General features: G+C 35.9%; 1 protein-coding gene across 5 annotated transcripts in view; it reads left to right on the forward strand.

Moving 5' to 3' along the window:
* ROBO1 (roundabout guidance receptor 1) overlaps nucleotides 1-25,992 on the forward strand; it is a 1,078,784-nt gene that overhangs the window by 156,013 nt on the left and 896,779 nt on the right. For all 5 annotated transcript variants that reach the window (XM_056807827.1, XM_056807826.1, XM_056807829.1 and 2 more), the window contains exon 2: nucleotides 11,822-11,959. In XM_056807827.1, coding sequence (XP_056663805.1) covers nucleotides 11,872-11,959 — 88 coding nt within the window. In that variant the 5' untranslated portion in view covers nucleotides 11,822-11,871. The remainder of the gene's footprint in view (nucleotides 1-11,821; nucleotides 11,960-25,992) is intronic.

Consider the following 25,992-nt stretch of genomic DNA (forward strand, 5'->3'; position numbering starts at 1 on the left):
TGTTCTTCCCTCTCAGATTTGATTTCACTGAGAGTAAGGTTTAAGTAATTCCACTTCTCGCTCTCTTCCTCTCCTTCTCATATGAGAGTTCTTTCCCTCCCCTTCCCATGTGTATCTTTATATGGGAAAGTTTATTCTATTGATTCCCCCCCTATTTCTTGAAGTTAATCTTAGTATTATCACGGTTCCCCCCTCCCTTTTCCTTTTTTTGCCCCAACTTTCCCCAAATCTTCTTAATTCCCCAATCTTTCCCTATGCATGTTTCTTCTAACTACTCTTATGATGATACAATTTATGAGAGTTACACAAAACATTTTCCCCACATATTAATATATATAATTAGATGTAAATGTAGTCCTTATAGAAGAGAGTTTGACTTAAAGAGAAAGATAAGATTTATCTCCTTTTCCCTTTCTTTCATATTTACCTTTTCATGTTTCTCTTGCTTTCTGTGCTTGGATATCGAACTTTCCACAGAGCTCTGGTCTTTTCTTAGCAAATGCTTGGAAATCTTCTATTTTGTTGAATGCCCATACTTTCCCCTGGAAGTATATAGTCAGTTTTGCTGGGTAGTTGATTCTTGGTTGGAGACCCAGCTCTCTTGCCTTTCTAAATATCGTGTTCCATGCTTTGCGGTCTCTTAGTGTGTTAGCCGCTAAGTCATGTGTGATCCTTATGGGAGCCCCCTTATATCTGAAGCTCTTCTTCTTGGCTTCTTGTAGGATTTTCTCCTTTACTTGGAAGCTCTTGAATTTGGCAATTACATTCCTAGGCGTTGTCTTTTGGGGATTTAGTATAGAAGGTGTTCTATGAATCCTTTCTATTTCTATTTTGCCCCCTTGCTCCAGAACGTGGGGGCAATTTTCTTTTATAATCTCCTCTAGAATAAAATCCAATTTGTTGTTTACCTCTGGTTTTTCTGGGAGACCGATGATACGGAGATTTTCTCATCTTCCTCTGTTCTCCAGGTCCGTGACCTTCTCAGTGAGATATTTTATGTTTTCTTCCAATTCATTAATTATTTGGGTTTGCTTTATTGATTCTTGCTGTTTTATCATCTCACTTTCTTCGAGGTGCTTAATTCTGGTCATTAGGGACTGGATTTGCTTTTCAGCCTTGTCTGCCCTTCTATTGGATGCTTCGAGTTCTTTTTCCAATTGAGCATTCTTATCTGTCAGACAGCTGATCTCTTTCTCCCATTTTTCTTTCCAGAAGGTTTCCATCTTTTGGATAAGTTCCAGTTTGAGATCTTCCAGAGCTTGTTGATAGTTTCCATTTTGGGAGGCGTGTTCTGAATTTTTTTGGATTTCCTACTCATTCTCCTCTTTTCCTTGGGTACTTCCACCATAAAAGTTTTCAATAGTCACTTTTTTCCCTTTCTTCCTGGAGGCTTGATTTTGGGCCATGTGAGCCATCCCTTTGGTGGTTTTATTTCCCTTTCCTTTTTGGTCTGGGGTCTGGGTTATAAGAGCGGTTTTTCTGTGAATTTAGGTTGCTTCAGACTAGTTCTTCCCAGCCTCCGAGCCCAGGTATTCAGCTCCGCCCAGATAATCAGCGCGCGTTGTTCAGCGCAGCCAGCCCCAAGTCCAGGTCCGCTGGATTCTCCAGTGAAAGCGCCCTGAGACGTTTTTTCCTGGCAGTCCCCAGATCCCAAGGACCCTGGAGTGCCCCCCCAGACAGAGATGCTCCCCACTCACTCGCTGTCCCGGTGAGCGCTCAGGTAGCTCACTCTGGTTTAGTGGGGGAGGTGGGGTGGGGGAAGGGCGGCTCACTTCACTTTTCTGTGCAAGCTTTTCCTTCTTATTTTAGTGTGGAAATGTTCAAGCCCCACGTACCTTTGCCTCTGTGGGGTACTGGGGAGTCCTTCTGTTCCTCCAAAGGTGATTTTATGCTCCTTTGATGTAGTCTATTTCGTTCGGTGCTGGGGAGAGAAAGCGTGCGGCGTCTAGATTGCAGCCATGATTACCTGGAAGTAAAAATTTATGCTTTTTAAAAGCATCTCAAAATTCAAACTTTTGGGGTATTATGTCCTAATTAGTTTGAATTAGAATAGTATTAGTAAACTCTGCTTTAAAAAATGTGTGCATTTTAAACTTAAAAGAAACAAAATTGGAGTGAATAGGAGGGAGAATTTCTTCCCCAAATCATGTAACACCCCAATCCTGTAAAGTTGTGTTCTTATTATTATTCCTGTTTCATAGTCGAGGAAATTGAAGCAGAGAGATGTTGAGTAGCTTGTCCTGGGTTACACAGCTAGTAGGTATCTAAAGCCAAATTTAAGTCAAGTCTTCTTGACTCTAGGATCCAGTGTTCTATCCATAGATGCATATGGATTAAATAAAGTAGAGTTAGAATCTCTAACCTGCAATCAGAGAGCCCTGAGTTCAAATCCAACAACTGACAATTACTAGCTGTGTCAGGCTGTACCTCACAATTTTTGTTTCCTTCATCAATGTTAAGTATCAAATGAGATAACATATGAAAAGTACTTTGCAAAACTTAAAGCATTATATAAATATTGACTATCATTGTTTTTATAAAAACATAAAAAATTCTAAGTTATTTTAATGAATTGGAAAGAATAGTAGAGAAAATTAAATAGATGGGGAAAATCAAAAGTATATTTTGAAACTAGGGATAAAAAGGTTAAGTACCAACTGAATGGTGGTCTTCAAATATACAAAGAATCTTTTTGGTAGCAAGTCAACCAGTTCTTTTCTAAGTATATGGTAAAATAAATAGGCAAAATAGACTTTGGTTGAATTCAAAGGACAGTTTCTGAAACACAAGTTGATGAATGTCTACAGTGAATTTTTAAAAGATCTGGTAAATTCATTGACCTTGGAAATCTTCAGAAAGAAAACAGAATTATCTCTCTTGAAAGTTTTAATCATTATGGAAACAGGATACCCTGTGTTCAAATCTAGTATCAGACACTTCTTAATTGTGTTACCCTGGGCAAATTACTAAATTCCCCATTGCCTAGAAACTACTCTTCTGCTACTATCTTCAGCTTTTAGATTAGGACTTGGTATATTGTTAAATATATAAGAAATGTTTGTTGAAATGTTGAGATCAATTGAAAAATCAATTTCATTTAAAAGGTAAAAATTCAATAATTTTATAGTACTTTCATTTTTCATTTAATGTTTGGTTGTAGACGGAGGATATTGCATCCTTTCATTTCTTCCCTTCTATGAACTTTTTTCAACTCCATATACTATCTTCCCCCTTTTTTGGGGGTGTTTTTATATTAGGTATCATAAAAAACAGATTCCATTTGGAAAAAAAAAAACTATTCTCTTTTTTATGTTCTATTCATGCTATGTTTCAAAATCTGTTATAGCAAAATATGTTTATGCAGCATCTTTTAGCATATTAGAGTTCAATGAAAAGATGATAAAATTTCAGGCACTGACCTTTATAATTTTGTTTATAGTTTAGAATTGGAAGGTGACTCAGAGGCCAACTTGTCCAAACCTCTCATTTTACAGATGAGAAAACTGTTGTCCCAAATTCTTGAATGATTTGCCCAAAGTTGTGTATTTGTAAATTGGTAAAGCAGAGTACATAGAATGCTGAACCTAAAGTCAGAAAGACTAGCTAATGTGGTCCTGAGGAAGTCATTAACCTTGTGTGCCATAGTTTCTTCATCTATAAATTGAACAGGAGAAGGAAAAGGCAAACCATTCCAGCATTTTTCCAAATGAACATCACTCTAACATGACTTAAATGATTGAACAATTAAGGAGCCCAGATTCCAGAGAACACAGTTAACTCAGACCTTCTTTAACTCTTGGATCATTATTTCTCAGTGAAAATTAGAGGTCAGAAAGTCTAGAATATGTTTTAGTGGAAATTTTTTTAAAGCCTAAAGAGCAGGATGACTTGTTCAAAGATAGGTGGAAGAGATAATACTGTGTTTAAATTAATACAGATAAAATTCTAGGAAACCTGATAATGAAGACATAAACCCAAGATATCAGAATTACTATTCCCACAAAATAAGGGGGGGGCAGGGAAAGCATATGTACTGAACTCATCATTCCTTTCCTTCTTCAACCGTACACTCTTATTTCAAATTTCCTCCAGGAATCCATAACAGAAGAGTCTAGTGCCCCATTTTTATTACATTTGGCAAGGTTTTAATTTATATCTAAGGTGCTAGTTCACAAGGGATTCTAGCCTGAAGGCACCCAACATGCTTTCTATTTTAACAATGTCCTGTACCAAAAATATTTAATGGGTTTAAACTTTCAGGGGCTGCTGAAATTAATGACTATGATTTCTTGCCTGTATCCCTTCAAGTCATGTAACAGAAGTAGCTTGTTAAAGGGATTTTGTTAATCTCTCCCTCTGTCTCCTTAAGAGGCTTGAGAATAGGATTTTTAAGTAGATCAGAACTGACAGAAGTCAGTGAGCCAGAGCTAAAGATTCTGTTACCAGGGAGACCTGGACTGAGGAGAGAAAGTAGCCAGCACTCTAACAGGAATTTAGGGGGGACAGTTGGTCAGTGAGGAGAGAATGGAAGCAGCCACTGATAGTTGAGGGTCTTTTGCTTCTGGGATCTCTAGAGAGCAGGAGGTCTCTCTCTGAGGCAAGGATCTGCTGGCATTTGGCTACTGACAGTTGGGCTGCTATAGAAAACTGATTGAAGGCTTGAGTGCAGCTGTCTATTTTAGGGAGTTAGGGAGTTAGTTTTAGAGATATCTTTATTTAGAGATAGAGTAGGTTAAGATAGACCTGGCATGCCAGGCAGAAGAAACTCTCCTCAGAAGACAGTTAGAGGTAGTTTTAGGAAATTTTAGTTATATTTATAGGACATAAGATTAATAATCTCTCTTTCCAATTTTCTATCTGTACTTCTTTCTTAAATTAAACAAAGTTTCTGTTAAACTGTTCTCCTCACTTTGTCAAATTCCTTAATTTAACCCTTATAATACCTGGTGAGCAGTTAGGAGTTTGATTAATCTGTTAATCTTCCATTCCTCACTTTTTACTATACTATCCCTACTTTTCAAGAATGCATAGGCAAAAAGTAGAAGTAAAGGAAATTTTTATAGGCAGTTCAATATAGTGCTAGAAATGAAGGTAGATTTAGTGAAGGAGTTTCCAGCCTATCTTAAAAAACTCCTACTCCCTGAGAGCATTGATGAGCTGGCACAGCTTCCAGTTTCTGATTTTTCAGGCTTGGGGAGTATTTTTTTTCTGATAGGATTACTTCAAATATACCAAATTTACCAAATAAATTACTAGTTCTCTCTAAAAAGAAGAAGCAATGGAAAGATAGCATAATTGAGACTTGATTTGTATACCATGAAACTTTTTCTGCATACCTTTTAAGATTGTATCTCTCAAATGGCCCAAATTATTGTCCAACTTACTAAAACTACCTCTCACTCTAATCAACCTGTCTCTCCTACTGTTCTTACTTCTTCCTCCAACTCCATTGCAGCTTAAGCAGAAACTCAAGAGAAATAGCAAGAAATAATCAAGATACGAACCTATTTCCCTTAAATGAAGTACCAATTTATAATCCTAAAGAAGAGTTAGTTACCATAAGACATCCAAAACCATTTACCCCTCACGATATTGAGAGATTTAAGCAGAGCACCTCTTCATTTGACAATGAGCCCATAGCTGTTATCAAAAGACGTGAAAACATATGTCAAAATTTTGATCCAACCTGGATTGATTGTGAATATTTGTTAGAGAAGTTGTTAATAAAAAGGGAGAAAAATAAGGTTATCTTGCTTACTAATGAGACTTGAGGAAGAGGAGTAATTCAATGGCCACCAAAAGACCCCAAATGGAATTTTAACAATGAAGCTGATTACACTAGCTTGTGTCAGGCAAGGAAGTCAGTACTAAAAACCTTGAGGGCATGCTCTGACAGAACAGGTAGCTGAACAGAGTTTGAGAAACTCAAACAGGACATTGGTAAAAAAAATCCTTCCAGTTTATGGACAGACTTATAGAACTGGGAAGAAGGAAAAGAAACCTAGATTTGGCCAGAGAAAGGGTTTTAAGACAATTGAGAAGATAGTTTGTGAAAAAATTGTTGCAGGGTGGTCAAGGACTATTTGAAAACCAGATGTTCTAACTGGCCAAATATGGACCTTCATGAATTAAGGAGAATGACAGTATATGTGTATAAGAGGCATGAAAAGAAAGATGATGATGACATTGATTTAGTGGAGGCATTAAGTAAGGAGATACAAGCATTAAGGGAAAACTTGAAAAAAAGAGGTACGAATTATGGGATAGCTATGATCTCTTTGTAAGAGTCTACAAACCAAAGACCAATATGTTACTTATGCAGAAAAAGGGGACATAATGTTAAATTGCAGAAGCTGGTTTCAAGTATTCAATAATTTTAGAAATAATGGAAATTTTAGGAATAACTATTTTAGGAACAAAAATTCTAGAAATAATAACAACAGAAACAAAGAAATAATAATTATAGAAATTATGATAATGATAGAACCAATAATCAAAGTGAGGCAAATGACATATTACAATGTATCTGATATGGGACTTGTCCACGCAATTGCCAAAATGTAAATACTCCTCAACAAGAGGAATCTCAGAGAGATGCACATGGACCTTTATGAAAGTTCGGGGAGGGGGATTCTGGAATCAAAGATGGAAACATTTGATTTTTCAGAAAATGATATATTTACACTAGTCATCCCCGTCAATTCTCCCCTGAATAGCAATGGACCACATGTAACATTAAAAGTAGGAAATACATTATACAATTGTCTTCTTGATACTGAAGCATTAAGATCTGTGCTGATGAGTACACCTGATTCTAATTGTAATTCTATTGGTTCTATCCATGTTATGGGGTGTCAGGAGCACCTCTGAAAGTCCCAAAGTGTTCACCACAAAGGGTGTCTGTGGGACCTTTATCCATGGAACATTCATTCCTTTTAAGCCTAACTCCCCTATAAATTTATTGGAGAGAGATCTTTTGTGTAAATTAAGAGCTATGATAATATGCACTCAAAATGTCAATATTACATTAGAACTACCTGAAAAATCGCTAAATTTGTTCTCTGTATTCTTTCTAGATAGTCATGAGGTGTATAAAACTCCCACCTTTGAAATACCAACAGATATACCTGAATCTTTCTGGGCTGCATCTTCCTCCAATGCAAGGTTACTTAAATCAGTTGTTCCAGTTCAAATTAAAACAAAAGGTGGCCCACCTCCTTCGATTCCTCCGTAACCATTATCAAAAGAAGCAATTGAGAGAATTACATCAGGGATAATTTCTTTAATTGAACATAAAATAAGAATCCCATGCAAATCAGTATACAATACACCTATTTTGCCTATTTATAAAAACTGAAATCAGGTGAAAATGGAAAGCCTGTTTATCAATTTGTTCAAGATTTAAGGGCTGTTTATAATTTTGTCATCAAAAGACACCCTGCAGTTCCAAGTTCATCCCCCGTTATTTCCTCTGTTCCTAGTGCTGCTAAATATTTCACAATAGTATATTTGTATTCTGCCTTCTTTTCAATACCCATCCATGAAGATTCCCAAAACATATTTGCCTTCACGTAGAAAGGGTCTCAAATATGTGGTATTGTCTGCCTCAAGGTTATGTAGAAAGTCCAACTTTATTTTGCCAGATTTTGACACCAGTTTTGGCAAATTTCAAGTTTAAGGAGATCAGTTTAATATACTTTGTGGATGATTTGCTCTTGGCCTCACCAAATACCACACCATGCCAAGAAGATACCAAAAATCTCCTGTTGGAATTTTTTTAAGAGAGGACACAAGATCTCAAAGGCAAAGGTTCTCCCAAAAGTGGAGTATTTGGATTTGTTTTAACTGATGGTGCCAGCTACATTTCCCCTAAACATATTGAAGATATCCAAAAATTGAGTGCCCCATCCACTATGAGACAGTTGAGAGCAATTTTGGGGAACAATAGGTTTTTGCAGGCAATGGATTCCTTACCTGCCCAGGGGAAATCTATACATTTGACCAGTTGAGATGCTGTTTGATCAACCACCAATACATGCTATACCAATTAACCCTGTGTATACAGCATTGCTAGGAGGAGATACTTCTAATGTCTCATATATATACAAGATCTGCAAATCAAGATATGAGAACTTCAGGAATCTGGAGCTGTGATGCAAACTGGACCTATAGACTTTTCATGATTTAAATCCAGGAGACATAGTATATGTAAATAACTTCCAGCACACAGGAGCAATCAGTCAGCCTGGGAAGGTCCATTCAAAATACTCTCAACAACCCCAATAGCAATAAAAATTAGAGAAAAGACATTTTGGATCCATTGCTGTCATTTGAAAAGAGTACCTTCTATCAAAAATGATTGACTCCATGAATTAAGGAAAAGACTACAGAGACAACTGGACACTATTTTCAATGACATTGAACTCCTGAACTTATATATTTTTTTAATAAAAGGTTTGATTTTGAAAAAGAATTAGTATTAGCCAATAGATAAGTATATAATTTATATTATTATATTATATAATTTCCATTTAGAAATTATTATTATTAATATAATTTTATAGGATTATAAAAAAAGTTAAAATAACCGAAAGATAGGTAAATGATAATGTGTTATAACGTGTTATATGTATTGGTCAACACCCGCCTCATGAGGGATATTGTATTTATATAATATTGTATATATTTTTGTATATAGTCAGGATTGTATTTCTAACTCTATTTGTAATTATTTATCATTTGAAACTTATAAAAACCAAGAATGGTTTTGCTTTCTTTCTTTTTTTATTTCTTCCTGTTTCTTATATTAGTATACTTTTTTATTAGAAGGAATTAATAATAAAAGCAACTTTGACTAGGGAATATGAGTAGAAATATAAGATAATTATATTTGAAAGATCCATTAGGGAGACTAGTCTCCCAAAGGATATCAAGGGCAATATGTTAAAAGGATTTTCTTAATCTCTCCCTCTGTCTCTTTAAGAGGCTTGAGATTAGGATTTCTAAGTAGATCAGAACTGACAGAAGTCAGTGAGCCAGAGCTAAAAGTTCTGTTACCAGGGAGACCTGGACTGAGGAGAGGAAGTAGCCAGCCCTCCAACAGGAAGTTAGGGGGGCTAGTTGGTCAGTTAGGAGAGAATGGAAGCTGCCACTGATAGTTGAGGGTCTTTTGCTTCTGGGATCTCTAGAGAGAAGGAGGTCTCTCTCAGGCAAGGATCTGCTGGCATTTGGCTACTGACATTTGGGCTGCTATAGAAAATGGATTGAAGGCTTGAGTGCAGCTGTCTATTTTAGGGAGTTAGGGAGTTAGTGAATAATTTAGAGATAGAGTAGGTTAAGATAGACCTGGCATGCCAGGCAGAAGAAACTCTCCTCAGAAGACAGAGGTAGTTTTAGGAAATTTTAGGTAGTATTGGGAATTTTGGGTATATTTATAGGACATAAGATTAATAATCTCTCTTTCCTCTTTTCTGTCTTTTTATCTGTACTTCTTTCTTAAATTAAATAAAGTTTCTGTTAAACTGCTCTCCTCACTTTGTTAAACTCCTTAAATTACCCCTTACAAACTGATCTTCTTCTCAGAGATCATGTCCTAGTTAGCCTCAATTGAATTGACTGCCATAGTTTTAATCGGTATCAACTTGTTTGAAAATGGAAATTGGAGAACTTAGGAACTCTATAGTAAATTTTAGAGGTAACAGTAGATAGAGATGTCTTTAGATCTAGGGAGACTTAGAGGTTATTGTCCTGACTCTGATTTATACTAGCTGTGATACTGGGCAAGGCATTTAGCTACTCATTGCTCTGAAACTTAACTTGTAGAAAAGGTACTCATCTGCCCTGATGGAGGGAGTATCCTCTTCTAAGAGTTCTCTACCTGAAGGAAGTCATAAATCTATCTCTCTAATAAATGATGGTATCTTCATACTGACTGCATTGGTAAAGGGAGTTCAACCCAGAGCACTCCATGTCAAAAAAATCATAGATCCTCTAACTATCCCTATAATAAATTAACATCTACATGTATTAAAAAACGACGTCTCCTTTGCTATCCACATGTTTTCTTTGCCAAGCATTATATTGATTTAATCAGAAGGCTGTACAGTTAACATGTTATACTCTTTGAACAATAGCTATATGCTGGGAACTTTGCATTTTCTTATACAATTTAGCTTTAATGTAACTTTAAGCCACAAGTATTGATTTTTGATAATGTCAATATGATTCAAAATCTAATTTGGCTGTGTAAGAACTATAACAGAATTGCGTAAGAAAGAAGCCTGTACTCATTTTATGTGTTACATATCAGGGTCAGAGGTATGGATTGGAGATATGGGATAGGAAATTGGGATCAGACGTGCCAAAACCTGGGCAGGGAGGGCGGGGGGGGGGAGGTAAATTAGATCAATTTTCTATGCCAGTAAAAGTCAAAGACCCAAAAGAGAAAATTCTTGTGACAAAATTCCTTGACATTGGCATTCCACATCAGAAATGTATATGATTTTATCAGTGGAAATAATATTGCTGTTCTTGTTTCACTCATGTCTGATTCTTTGTGACCCCGTTTGGAGTCATTTGGAGTCTGTTTACATGCACTCAATGTTAATGGACAGCCCCGCAGATAGGACCATTCTATTGGGCGAAATAAGGGATTAAGAGACCAGATGTTACTTTTAACTGATTTAAGAATAACATCAATTGAGAGGAGGTAAAGAAGACATTTTTATACCAATTTGTTTATTTATTTGCATGTTTGATAAAAATTACTGTTATTAGTGAAATTATTATTAAACCCAAACGACTGCACCAACATAATCCAGTGCCCCAAGCAAGAACGTGGCATCATGTAGAGCATCCCAAGTACATGTAGTACATGGGAAGATACTGGACTGCTTGTCATTTCCTTAGAGCTCATTTTACAGATGGGACAATGAAAGCAAACAGGGTTAAGTGACTTGCAGAAGGTTAGAAAGCTAATCAATGTCTGTAGGCATATTTGAAGCCAGGCTCTGCACGCTATTCACGATTCACAGCACTTTGAGGAGGCATCACCATCGGCTTTCTGATCGCGACCTAAGGATCTTTCTGGGTACATGCTGCACCCTTCCCTGTGTGTTGTCTGCCCGTTAGAATGGAAGCTCTTTAGGAGCAGGAACTGCTGGCACTTAGTACCGTGCTCCGCACTCCGCAAGAGCTTAATCAATGTGTATTTTCCGCCAAGCCTGCTCACTTCTTTCAGAATGTGCTCTTTGTACTTGACGGTGCCCATTAGGTTGTTTGCCAGCAAGGCTCTTTCTTCATAGGGTGCGTTGCTTGCGCCAGACAAGTTAGCCCAAATAATTCTTTGAGCTGCCTAATGGCAACGAGGTGGCACAGGACTGAGGTGGTTTGTGACTTCAAGAGGAAGTTCATTGTTTCTGCTGGCCTCTTCCCACGCACCCGAGCAGAAATCTCAAAATCTGCTGCCCTCAAAAGGGCTTCATTGTCTGCATTTTTCCCTTAAGGCCTTGTATTATTGATCAGTTTGTTTTATGCAGCCCCCAAAATGTATCTGAGATGCACAAAATGCTTTGATAATATTTCATCTATTTCTATTTTTCCATGGTTACAGGATTCGTGTTGTCTCCTCCCCTCTTCCCTCCTGCCTCCCAGAGTCAACACGCAATTCCACTGGGCTATACATATGTCATAAGATAACATTTTAAACGGAGAGTGCCGCTTGAAATTCGTACTTTAAATTATATGCTTCAACTCATGCAGTACTTCAACTTGCATTTTAAAATAATACAAGTTTTCAAAAACTTCTTCCTCTGTTTTGCAGAGAGCGTTTCCCTGTACCACTGAGCTGGTGTGATGTGAAGAAGGACAAAAATGAAATGGAAACATTTTCCTTTAGTCATCCTAATAGCTCTATTTGGCTTATTCCCAAACCCTCCATTACTGGCCCAACTTATTCCAGGTAAGTGGCATTAAGTTTTAATTTAGTCATCATTTTAAACAATTTATTTCTTAATGGTAAATTTCTTTGCTTCCTAAAAGTGTCCATTGTCTTTGAAACTTGTATGTCCTGTATGATTGATTGTTGTTTGTTGGGGTTTTTTTGCTTTGTTTTGTTTTTAAAGAAAAAAATTATTTGTAAATTGCAGGGTTTGGTGATTATTCTTGGATAAAAAAAACTTGAGTAATTCTATTAAAACTTGAGAATGGGGCAGCTGGGAGACTCAGTGAACTGAGAACCAGGTCTAGAGACGGGAGGTCCTGGGTTCAAATCTGGTCTCAGACACCTCCTAGCTGTGTGACCCTGGGCAAGTCACTTGACCCCCATTGCCTAGCCCTTACCGCTCTTCTGCTATTCTAAGATGGAAGGTGAGGGTTTAAAAAAACCAACACTTCAGTATATTGTACTTCTTCATAGTTTCTTAGATATTAAAGTTTTATAACTTTGTGGAATAATATGGTGGTAGAAAAATTATAGTAAAGGTGAATGTGAAACACACGAAAAAGGAACAATGAAGTTACAACTTATGTCAGTACTACAATTAGGGTAAGACAAACATCAGAAAAATGAAATACATAAATTTGAAAAAGCTGTAGAGTGTTAACATGTTAATTGTTCATTATAATACTGTACAATGTCAGGACAATATATTAATACGTATTGCTATGTTGCGGCCATAATTACCATTCTTTTTCATGAGGTTAGAGACCTATTCTTCTATAAAAGTATTCATCTTATTGATGTTCCCAAAGATGTCATCGTAGCGAAAATATGATCCAGTATGTTATAGGCAATTTAACTTGGCATTATATTGATGTATATAGTGAAACAATATTTTTATTTTATTTTTTTTAATTTTATTTCATTTCCCCCTGATTACATGTAAAAACAGAATATATTTTAATATTACCTATTACCACCCTCATCCTCCCCTCCATTGTAATAGTCTTTTCCCTGTGCCTCTTTATGTGATATAATTTACCTCATTTTACCTCTCCTCGTTTCTCTTAGTGTAATCCTCCTTTTCAGTTCTTGATTTTTTGCATAGCATCCTGAACAGCTTACTCCCACACCCTAGGTCTATATATAGTTCTTCTAACTATGATGATAATGATAAAAATTGTAAGAGTTACAAATATTATCTTTCCATATAGGAATATAGACAATTTGACCTTATTGATTCTCTCTTTTTTTGTCTTTCTCATTTACTGCTCTAAGCTTCTCTTGAATTTTGTATTTAGACACCAGATTTTCTGTTTAGGTCTAGTCTTTTCTTCAGCAATCCTTGGAAATCTTCCATTTTATTTAATGACCACATATTCTCCTGAAAGATATAGTCAGTTTTCATGGGTCGGTGATTCTTGGTTGTAAACCTAGTTCCATCACATTCTGAAATATCATATTCAAAACTCTCCAATATTTCAATATAGAAGCTGCCAGAAACTGGTAATACTGACTGGGTCTCCATGATATTTGACTTGTTTCATTCTGGATACTTGCAGTATTTTCTTTTTGACATAGGAGCTTTTTATCTTGGGAGTTGTCATTTCAGGATTTTATTACAGAAGGTAATCTGTGGATTCTTTACATTTCTATTTTACCCTCTTGTTCAAGAATATTTAGGAAGTTTTCTCTGATAGTTTTCTTGAAATATGATATCTAGATTTTTTAATCATAATGTCAAGCAGTCTAGTGATTCTTAGATTGGCTCTGCTGAATCTCTTTTTGAGGCAAGCCATTTTATTCAGTGAGATATTTCACATTTTCTTTTAATTTTTATTCTTTTTCTTTTCTTTTCTTTTCTTTTATTGATCTCTCATGAAGTTATTAGCTTCTGTTTGCTTAATTCTAATTTTAAAGACTGATTTTCTTCCATAACCTTTGGATTCTCCTTTTCCATTTGGTCCATGGAACTCTTTTCTTCATTGGATTGTTTTACCTCTTTTTTCAGGAAGTCAGTTCTATTTTTTTTTAGAAAATTTTTTCTTCACAGGATTTTTGTGCCTCTTTTCCCACTTCACCCAATTTGGTTTTTACTCCAGTATTTTTTGCATTGTTTCCTTTTCTTTTTTCCATTTTTCCCATTTTTCTTCCATGTCTCAGTTAATTTTTGAATTTCTTTTTGAGTTCTTGCTATGCCTGAAACCAATTCCCATTTTTCTTTTAAGGTTTTGTATGTTACTACTTTGCTCTCACTGTTCTCTACTTAATCAATGCTATGCTCTTCTTTGCCTCTGTAAAAATATTCTATGGTTAGGTGTTTCTTTTGCTGTTAGCTCATTTCCCAGCGCTTTTTTTGCCCATGGACTGAGAGTTTTGAAAACTGCTGATTCTTTGGCTTCAGTTGTTTTGAGGTACTTTTAAAAGTTTGATTCAGATTCCTGAAGCAGTTCCAGCTTTTGCTGCTTCTAAGCTGTCATCTTGGCTCCACCCCATTCTGACTATATATTAACAAACAATAATCTAACATTCCTCAGTTAAAATCATTAAGATTAATTAATAATGGGTATATGGCATTGTCATATGCTTAGAGTGAGGAGTATACTAATTTCTGCTCGCCTCAGTTTGTTTCTTAGATATTTATATTAGCTTTTCAATGATTATATATATTCTGCATTCACATATGGAGTTTTTGCAGAAAATGGATCCTGAAGTTTCCAGGTTTAAAATAGATTTATCCCTAGATATGAAATAATCTTTGCTTACTTGGGTTGTGTGTACAGAAATTGGGTTTGTAAGTATAGAGTATTTCAGTTGTGCATTAACACATGTTAAGGCCAAATTCAGCGTCGTATATAAATACTTCTGTGATGTGTTGAAGTGGGTTCTGTTATCTCAATATAATTACAACTCTAAAAGTTACTTTCATTTGCGATCAGCCTTCTTCCCATTTTCCCATCCCATTGCTGAGAAAAGTATTCAGGTACTGTTTAATAATTTCATGATAAATAAGCAGTTGGGATGAGATAAAAAATCCTAGATCCTATTTATGATACTAGCACCAAATTCATCCAGAAAAACAGAAATGCATCTCAAAACTTAATACATTAACGAGTAAGCATGAACTTAGTACCTAATAAAAATCAACCAACTTCAAAAGTTCTCAGTTGCTTTCACTTTCCCAATTGTTTCTCTGATTTTTCTTTGCTTAATTATCCTCCCCTTCGAATAGTTCTACCAATTCCCTTTGGACGCTGGGATCTCAAATATTTTCCATGAATAGATAGATGACAAGAGCAAGAGAGACGGACAGACAGACAGAGACAGACAGAGAAAAAGAGAGAGAGCTTTTTGAGCACTTACTCTGTGATAGTCCAAGTGCTAAATTCAGGAAAATTTCAGCCTTCAGGGAGCTTATGTTCTAATGGGGGAAGACAGCATATAAATGTAATGGAGAAAAGGAGTGTTTAACCCTGCAATACAACATAGCAATAAGAAAAGCTGTGGAGAACTCTTTAAGCTGGGGGTCCAACAGGTAAAGTTCCAGGTTGCAATGGGAGCAGATGAGGATCCTGGTAAGAGTTAGATGGCCGGAAGTGGCAAGAGACCTGGTTCTTGGCAAGATAATGTAAAGTCTCATGTTCCAAGGCCTCCCTACTTGCTGCCTTAAAGTTGAGAGTTCTATCTTCTGTGGCAATGTTTCTCTACCGTATGCAGCTTTTACTCATTTTTGCATGGATTGTATACATCTATTTTAACAGCATCCTTTGCTGCCTTTCAGTTCTATCATTTTTAACCTTTCCAATTTTGTCACATTCTATAAGGAATGCCTTTGAAAGTACTGGATACATGTATTTTCGTGCAAAACATATTTCCATATTGTTCATTGTTGTAAGAGAAAATTCACCGAGAGCCCAAACCCCCAAATGAAAACACACATGATATGAAAAATAGTATATTTGATCTGCATTCCTACTCTGACCGTTTTTTTTTTTCCTGAGGAGGTGGATAGCATTCCCTGCCATAAAGTCTTCAGAATTGTCCTGCATCATTGTATTAGTGACAGTAGCTAAGTCTATGACAGTTTGAGCATTGTACAATATTGCTATGACTGTGTACAATGTTCTCCTACATCAGTTCATGTCGGTCTTTTTAGCTTTTTCTGAAATCATCATTTCTTACAGCACAATAATATTCTGTCACCATCATATACCACAATGTGTTCAGCCATTCCCCAATTGATGCACATCCCCTCAGTTTCCAATTCTTTGCCACCACAAAAAGAGTTACTATAAATATTTTTAACAAGTAGGTCCTTTTCCCTTTTTAAAAAAAATTCTCATTGGGATACTATGGGAAGGGTACTTCCCTTGACATAATGTTGCTTTGTTTGACATCATCAATCAGTGACCTGGAGGCCGTTTACCATTGAGATGTACAGGGTAGACAAATCCTCAGAGAAAAGAAATTGAAAACAACTAGATGGGAAACTGATCCCATGGGCATTTCCCCCCCACCCCGGCAGTGCCAAACAAATTTAGGAACTATGATTAGTTCCTGAGATGTGGCATGGGAGAGTTAGTGGGCAAAGAAAATTACTTATAAGGCAAGACCAAGGCACTGCTCACATCCTCTCTCTCTTGCTCTTCTGGCTGAAGCTTAGGTATGCCTTTGGGCATAGTTCCAAATCGCCTGCCAGAATGGTTAGATCAGTTCACAACCCTACCAGTAATGTGTTAGTGTCCCAATTTTGCCATAAGCCCTTCAACATTTATCACTTTCCTTTAATAATGGCCAATCAGATAGATGTGAGGTGGTACGACTGAGTTACTTTAATTTGGATTGCTCTAATCAAGAGTGATTTATAATGTTTTTTCAAAGGATTATGAGCTTTGATTTCTTCATCTGAAAACTGCTTGTTCATATCCTTTGAGCATTTGTCAATTGAAGAATGGCTTGTATTTATACAAACTGGACTTAGTTCTTTATAGATTTGAGAAATGAGACCTATATTGAGAAGTTTGATATAAAAATTTTCCAAGGTTTTAGTTTCCCTTCTAATAATGTTTACATTGATCTTGTTTGTACAATTTCTTTAAAAAATTAAAACAAATGTATTCATTTTAGATCTTGTGATGCTCTCCCTTGTTGGGTCACAATTTCTTCCCTTCTCCATAGATCTGTTCCCCTAATTTACTTATGGTATCGCTATGTATGTGTAAATCATATACCCATTTTGACCTTACAGTTTTCCCATTTTCCCTGAAATTTTTGTCAAATAATAGAGTCTTTGGGTTTATCAGACACTAGATTGCTTGTATTTGTTCTATGCTACTGATCCATCATAGTATTTCTCACCAGTACCAGATAGTTCAAGAAGTTGATCTCAATTGAAATTGATTTTTTCTAATCTCTTTATTTGATATAATCACATGTTGAACAATCATTATTATAGATGGAATACTTTCATTTAGAAACATTTCCATAGAATCATAGTAAGATTTCATGTTGTAAGATACTTCATTATTTACAAAATTGCTTTCCTCAGAAAGTCCTTTGAGGGAAATACTATAATTAGTATAACTCCCATTTTATGGGTAAAGAATATGAGATTTCAAATGACTACAACTTATATTTTAGAGTCCAATGTGTCAGTGGAAAGCTAAGATTTAAAACTAGGTTTCCTGCATTTTGGAGCAGTGTCCATCACATTATACCATGAGGCAGAGAAAGGTACAAGTAAATGGTAAACTTGGAAATGTTTATTGTCATCAGGGAATTAAGGTGCTGATATTTAAATGGCAGGAACCTGGGTAGAATTTAACTGAGGTTTTAAGAGGAAACAATACCATGTTGGTTGCTCATAATGTTGAAAGGTATTTCTCAAAATCCACTTGAAAGATATAATCTTCTCTCGCTCACTGAATAAAACAAGCTGCTCTTTCCACAGATCTGTTTTGAAGATTTGATTGGACATAATCTGTCTCTGGACATTCACTACTGGTATAATGAATAACGTTTTATATTTGCATAGGATTTCTCAACTTGAAAATCCTCTCTCTCACATACATTTTCTCACAGCAGTTTTGAGAGAAGCAAAGGAAGAGTGTGTAGGAGAGCACTTTCACAGAATCTCAGGAGCAGAAAAGGTCTTCTAACACGTCATCCTGGATAATGATTCGTAACACTCTGCAAGCTTTAAGCGACTAAAGATGCTTTTAGAGTCGGCTATCTTGTCTACCAAGGCATCTTTTTCTACTTCGGAACAGCTCTTACTCTTAAGATTGTTTTTCTCTTAAGTACAGCCAAAATAAAACTGTTTGCAGCTTCTACTTTGAGTTCCTAGTTCTCCTTGTGGGCATTAGCCCTTCCACTACTTAAAAACAATGATCAGGGCATCTCTAAGTTTTTTCTCTCTTCTTCATGAAAAAGAGTTATATCTCCTTTAACAAATCATTTCATGCTATGATAATCATGATGTTTGCCCTCCCTAATCTGTATGTCAAGGTGACAATAGCCAACGTCATACCTCTCAGCAGAGACCCAAATGACCACGACTCATTTTTTCTTCTCTGCCCCTTACTAAACAACTTTTCCCCTAGAGACCCTTGTGGATAATAATAGCCAGCAATTATGAAGCACTTAACACATGTAAAACAGTTTATATGCCATTCATATGATCTTCACAATAACTACATGAAGTAGTTACTATTATTATCTCCATTTTAGACATGAGGAAACAGACTGAGAGGAGTGAAGTGTTTTACCATAGTCACATCACTAGTCACTGTCTAAACTCAGATCTTTCTGACTCCACCTTGTTAAAGCTGAATTTACACTCTGGTCCATACAGTTATTAATATTTACTTGAATGAAAGAAAAAAGAGAGATAGAGATTGAAGCCTATTTCTAATCTTACCCCGTGCGTACTCTCCACATGGCGCTCTCTCAGCCATGGTACTGCACCGCCGCATCCAAGGGAATACAGAGAGCAAACTTCTTTGTCTCAAACCTTAATCCACCCCCTCCCCTTCTGGGTTAAACTCAATCATCTCCAGATCAAGTATGTAGACCACAGTCTTGTGATCTCTGCTGGGACAAACTCACGTGATGCACACTCACATGTCATGAAGCTAGCAGTCTGGGACACAGGTAAGACCCCCAGAAGATTCCCTTCACACATTTCTCCCTTTGATTCTTGGGGACACCATCATGTTAAAATCTCCTTTTTTGGGTTTTCTAGAAGATAAACTGTCATTTCTCCCCAATGAATCATTGTACATATGTAGTTTATACCTCTAAAGCTTCTCTTACTAGAGGTGTATAAAATATTGCACTTTACATAGAGGGAATTATAAGAATTTGGAGACAAGAGGAAAAGAAAAGAGAAAAAACAAAAATGACTAATATATGCATTGACAAAACACCAATTAGGGGCAATCCCTTTTGGCATAAGAGTTTACATTCAGAATAAATGATATGTTCAACCCCCTTTAATTCAATTCTTTATATCTCAAAGTTCACTCTGGATTTCTTGATGTAGTATATGGTTTCTGTAGGCATCCTTATGGCACCTTCTCCAAAAGATCCACTTTCTTGATTTGGGGTACTGATGACTTTCTTTTGCTAAAATTACTTTAAAAGATCTTAAACCTTGGATTTCAGGATAATTATGTATAATTATCCCTTAGGAGGGTATTGACCAACACTAGAATCACCCCACAATACATGGCAGAGTTATGAGGTATATGAATCAATTCTCAAAAAAAAAAACAATTGAAGAGAAAAAATTACATTCTAGATAAAAATATATATCAAAATGTTATGTGTATAAAATTATAAGTAAAAAAGAATAAATCCATAACAGGTCTTTGAATCACCAGCAAGGCCCAATTAAAGTGACTAATGTCCTACAAGCGTGCAGGACAATTGCAGCAATATTGCACTTACCCATTGGCAGCCAGGAGCACAGAAAATTGCTATTCTATAAAAGAGAAGGGACTATATTCTGAGGTAAAAGGGAAGTATGATTCCCTGGTCTGATTTTTGCCTTCAATCTCAGGGATAGGGGAACCAAAATGAAAGCCAAATGGAGGTACTTGTAAGAACATGACATGGGGAAGTCCAACATCTGAATTTGTCAATCAACCACTTCCTCAAACCTCAACAAATTATCTATCTTAGCGTAGATCCTCATCAATCCCACAGGAATTGTTGGTCTCCTTGACCTTGTGCTTCTTTGCACTGAGCAGTGACTCTTTCATGATCCCTTCTTCCGAAATCAGACACAATTATTAATTAAAGTCCCATAATACTTAACAATCAATGGTAGGTTTCCATAGTCTAAAGGTTTTGGATACATATTGGTATGAGGCTAATAGATATTGTAAGCTTATCCTTCAAATAAAAAATATTAATACTGATTTCATGTACTCAAGTACAAAAAATAAGAGGAAAGAAAATAAACAAAATATCCTACTGCAAATTTAAAGAAAAACAATAATAAAAATAAAAAATCAGGAATTCGTAGTTCACATTCCATGTGACAATGCATCAGCCAGAGGTACAACACAAATATTTCTCACTGAAAGTCAGCTCTATTTCCTTTTTAACTTGACCATGATTCACGATGTGAGTATACATAATTTTTTCACCAGTTAAAAGCTTGCTATAAATAGTAGTGCAACATTTCTAAGAAGTACCACAATCCCCAAAATTATAAGAGCCCATTTGATGACAACTGCAAGCAAACCAGTTCCCTGCAGCCATGAGAGGTTCCACCAGTTATCATTAGGAGTCACATAAGAACAACAGGATTGATTAATAAAGGCACATGCACCTCCCAATGCAGCTGTGAGCATATCAAGGGTCATCTGATTTTGAAGAGCTGTTTTTGCTAAGGAGTAGATCTCTTCCTGTAGGTATGGTACCTACTAAGATGCCTTAGTAGTTTGGGAGATGGCTTGAGCTGTGTCTTGAGCCAATATTTCAACCTCAGCTGACATATTTCTAATAGAGTCAGTTAGTGCCATCATTCTAAACTTTGGAGAATCATATTATTAAATTTCCAAACAATTTTTTATTTACCTTTCCATGTGCCCTTACTAATTATTATTTTATTACATTATGATCTGGAAAAGTTGCATTTGTTATTTCTCCTTTTTTAGCATTTGTTTGCAAAGTTTTTATGCCCTAGCACAAGGTCATCCTTTGTGAATGTACCATGTACTGCTGAGAAGAAGGTGTATTCCTTTTTGTCTCTATTTCTTTTTCTCCATATATCATTTAACTCTAATTTTTCTAGGATTTCATTCATATCTCTTGCCTCTTTCTTATTTATATTTTGGTTTGATTTATCTAGATTCAATAGAGGAAGTTTCAGATCCTACACTAGTATAGTTTTACTGTCTATTCCCTCCTTAAGCTCCTATAGTTTCTCCTTTAAAAATTTGGATTAAAAACCAAGACTTGCTTAATGTTAAGCCCACAAAGGGAAAAAAAAAACTGATTCAACTGCTTCTAACACAAAAAATTCCACTGCAAGGCAAAATCAAACCAGTAATGATAGTACTATTTTTCCACTCCAATAGGTGCCAACACTTACCCCAGAGTGTGAGTTAATTAATATTGGGCACCATAAGGCTTTTACTCAGGCAGATATGGATGGGTCCAAATGAGGTACTCCTTTTGATGAGGAACCTATTGTGATTTTAAAAAATGAGAAAAGTATTAAGTAATTTAATACCACCTATTTGGATTTTGAATTTTTGGTCAATGAGTTACTAACCAAAAGGGAGAATAAGATAATTAGGGACACTAATCAGAATTCGGTGAGTGATGATTGGTCAGATTCAGATCCATAATGGAATATGAACATGGAAGCAGACTACTAAAAATTAGCTATCTACTAAAGATAGCAGCTATCAATATAAAACCCAGACAAGATAAAATATACCCATAACAATGATATGCCATTTTGTGCATACATGTTGAGTACTGCTTTTTCTTCATTGTCTATACTACCTTTTATCAGAATGTAATTGCCTTCCCTATCTCTTTTAATCAGTTCTATTTTTATTTTGGCTTTGCCAGATATCATGATTGTGACTCCTGTCTTTTTCTATTCAGTTGATGCTCAATAAATTTTTCCCCAGCCTCTTACGTTTACCCTATGTTTGTCTACCTGCCTTAAGTGTGTTTCTTATAGACAACATATGGTAGAATTTTGGTTTCTAATCCACTCTGCTATCTGCTTCCATTTTAAGGTGAGTTCATCCATTCACATTCAGAGTTATGATTGCCACCTCTGTATTCCTCATAATTTTGATTTCCTCTTCTAGTTCTGCCCTTTCTTCTTTCAGTATTTCCTTTTACATCAGTGTTATGCTTTTAATCAGTCCCCCTGCTCCTCACCCTTATTTTGTTTTCCTTCCCACCTTTTCCCTTACTATTCCCGTCTTATTTTTCTTTATGGTCTATTAAATTCCCTCTCCCCTCCTTTTCCCTTGATTTTTTTACTCCCTGCCCCTCTCCCCTCCTTGGCTTTCCCCTCTCAACTTCCCTGTAGGATGAGATAGAATTCTATTCCCCAGTGGATCTAGCTGATTCCACTGAAAGTAAGGTTTAAGTATTACCTATTAACACTCTCTTCTCCTGCTTCTTATAATAGTATTTCCCCCTCCCCTTCCCATGCACCTCTTTATGTGGTATAAATTACCCTATTTTCTTCTTCCTTCAAGTTTCTCTTAGTGTCACCTTCAATTCCCACCACCTCTTTTTTTTTCACATATCATCTTAAACCACTTAGTAACCCAACCTCTACCTTTGAATAATTCTTCTAAATACTATGATAGTGTACTCTGCTGTTTTTCTCCATTGAAGTTATACAGTGTCAGAGGCTCTTTCTTACTTTTTTTTGGTAGTGGTATATTGTAGTTCTTAGGTGATCAGCTCCTGCTTTGGTAGGTGTAATTTTACCCTCTTGTAGCGTAAAATGCCCAAACCCCACCTGCCTTCAAGGCTGCACCCTACAGTAGATTCCCTTCACTCATCTGATTTTCATTTTTTTTTCCTTTTGAGGCACTTTATATTGGTCAGTTGTGGGGAAAAGACCCGTGCTTCTGCTCTGTGGCCATTTTAGCCCAGAAGTCTCTTCTGTTTCTATTTTATTGGTTCCTTGACATGGTCTTCTTTCCCACAATTTCCAGCACTCTAGCCATTGTGTCACTTAACTGCAGGTGAACATCATCATTTCTTAGATCTTATGAACAAACATTCTTCTCAAAAAGTCCACAAACCTGTACCTCTACCTTCCTGCTTCTTTACTGTAATTGTCTCATGTTTTTAGCTTTTTAATTGGTCGCTTCCTTCCTTCCATTTTTCTGTTACATTCTTCTACCCTCCTTCCAATTAGAATTTTCCCTTTCTCCCTTTATATGTCCATTTTTCTAACTGTTTCCTGTTTAAAACTTTTCATATCATTCAAAGAATGATTGATATTCATTGATAATCTTGGGGGAAAAAGATACATTTCTTTAGCCCTTCCATATTTCATGGATGAGGAGAAACTTGGTCTTTGTGTATACTGTAATATTGCATGGCATTACTGAAAAAAAAATCAAAGACACTATAATTCATTAAAAAATCCTTCCTGAGGGCAGCTGGGTGCTTCAGTGGATTGAGAGCCAGACTTAGAGACAGGATGTCCTGGGTTTAAATCTGGCCTCAGAAACTTCCCAGTTGTGTGACTGTGAGCAAGTCACTTGACCCCCATTGTCTAGCCCTTACCACTCTTCTGCCTTGGAATCAATGCACAGTATTGATTCTAAGATGGAAGGTGAGGGTTTAATAAAAAAAATCCTTCCTCTACATATCATATGCACACATTGATGTGATCATATATAAGAAAATATATGCATATATATGTAGGTATATACTATTTAGCTTTCTTTTGGAAACAATGTCTATGTTTTCAAGTGAATTGTGTGAATATTAGAAATAGAAAAGGGGATTTAAACATGTGTGTGCAAAATATTCCATTAACAATAGTAGCAACTGCATCTGTGAATTGGTATAAGAAATTCCCAAATGAAGAAACCTTCTCTGTCAATGCAGGCTATCATCTTCTCTTCAACGTAGAGTTTTAGAGAGTTGCTCAAAATCCTGAAACCTCAAGTGACTTGACCATGGCCACACAGCCAGTACCTAGCAGAGGGGACTTGGTTTAAGATTTAAATTTTCCTGATTTCAAATGACTTGGACACGAAACTTTGGTATTAGTTTACTTGGGAATATTTCTATTGCCAAATGTAACTGAAGGTTTTCTTTATCTATTGGTCAGCCAAAGATCTAGGAGAACCTACATTCAAATAGAGAAACAAGGATTCCTTTTTTTAATGTATGCTGAGTTAAAAACCTGTTTTTTAATCAGACTTCAGAAATTATTTTAAAGCAATTTGCCTGTCAGAGGCATAGTTGTCTTTCCAAAGGAGCACCTGCAGCGTAGCTGATTTCCATAACCATATACCATTGATTCCAGACAAAACTCTCTTACCTAATGGGCATAAAGAGTGCTTTTGACATTATAATGCCCTTTTCATCATCTTATAATCAGGATAAAAACCACAGGTGGTCTCTTTATTTGTAAGAGTGTGTTTTTAATTTACTAGTTATTCTGATAAACTTTTAGAACCGCTACATTACTTTCCTGAGCTGGCTACTACTGACAAAGCCAAAACTATACTTAACCCTGAAAAAATAAATGTCAGGAATTTTAATAGCATATCCTATTCATCTTGCAGGAACTCCAGAGTTCACTTATGAAAACCATGCTTAATTTTGAAGAGAATCCTTTCATTTTGATTACATCTTCACAGTATTAGCAAAATAATTCATATACAGCCATGAGGTACTTGAGATCATATATTAAGTGATTCATTAGAATTTATTATAAAAACACTTTTGCTATAACAAAAAACAAAATAGTTTTCAGACTAGTCATAATTTACTTTATGTCATAAAATATTAGAATGATTATTTAAATGTAATTTATCATTTTTTCTTATACTGCTTGATTGAAATATCTGTTTTCCTTTCAGCTTGTAAATTTTAGATCTACCCAGATACCTTATCCTTATTTCTACACATTAGGAAATTATAAATTAGCATTCTTTTTCTATATAAATGCAAAGCTATTAGCATAGTCATAATTATGGAATACATGATAGAGTTTGTTAAAGTCTTTTCAGTTCTGACTCCTTTTCAGTTATTCCTTGAACTATGTTCTTTGCAGAGAACCTTTTGGGCGATATTGCCTCTCCTTTATTAAAATCACAGCTGAAACATTTATCGTGTCATTACAACCTGCAATTCACATGTGAAATACCCTCTTGATTCTGCAGTGATTCTCTCTTGAGGTATGGTATATGGCTGTTATGCCACATTTCTAATCTGTACGTGGAGAGTAACTGACAGATTGGAATGCCTGCATTTAAACTGGCTCGTGTATTCAGCATTCACTAGGTGAGCAATCGGGGTATGAGGTTATCTATTTTTAGTGATCATTTTCATATTGATTTTTTACTTTGATTTAAACAATTTTTAAAACATTCAAAAGAATTCCTATTTTGTTTCTTGATATTTTTAAAGTTTATTGAATTAATTAATTAATTAAGAATATTTTGCCATACTTACATGAATCATGCTCTTTCCCTCCCCTTCTCCCACCCCACTTGTAGCCAACAAGCAGTTCTACTGGGTTTTACTGTGTCATTGATCATGTCTTGATATTTTCGTGGCATTTTGCTTTGTTAGGTCTATGAAGATATTATATTCCTATTTGAAAAAAACCATTCATAGCTATTTGAAGGTAAAGAAGATTTCAGACATCTTTCTTGGTCTTCAAGGGTGGGATTGCTATTTTTGGCTTGAGAATCAGACCCTGATAAGTTTTTCCTTTGCCTCATGTCTTGGTAGTAGATCTGCTCTAAGGAAAGATTGATATGATTAGCTCCTTCCCATCTCTACATGCTCATTTTCCGCCTTTTTACAATATG

This window comes from Monodelphis domestica, chromosome 8, assembly GCF_027887165.1.
Source record: "Monodelphis domestica isolate mMonDom1 chromosome 8, mMonDom1.pri, whole genome shotgun sequence".
Taxonomy (NCBI): Eukaryota; Metazoa; Chordata; class Mammalia; order Didelphimorphia; family Didelphidae; genus Monodelphis; species Monodelphis domestica.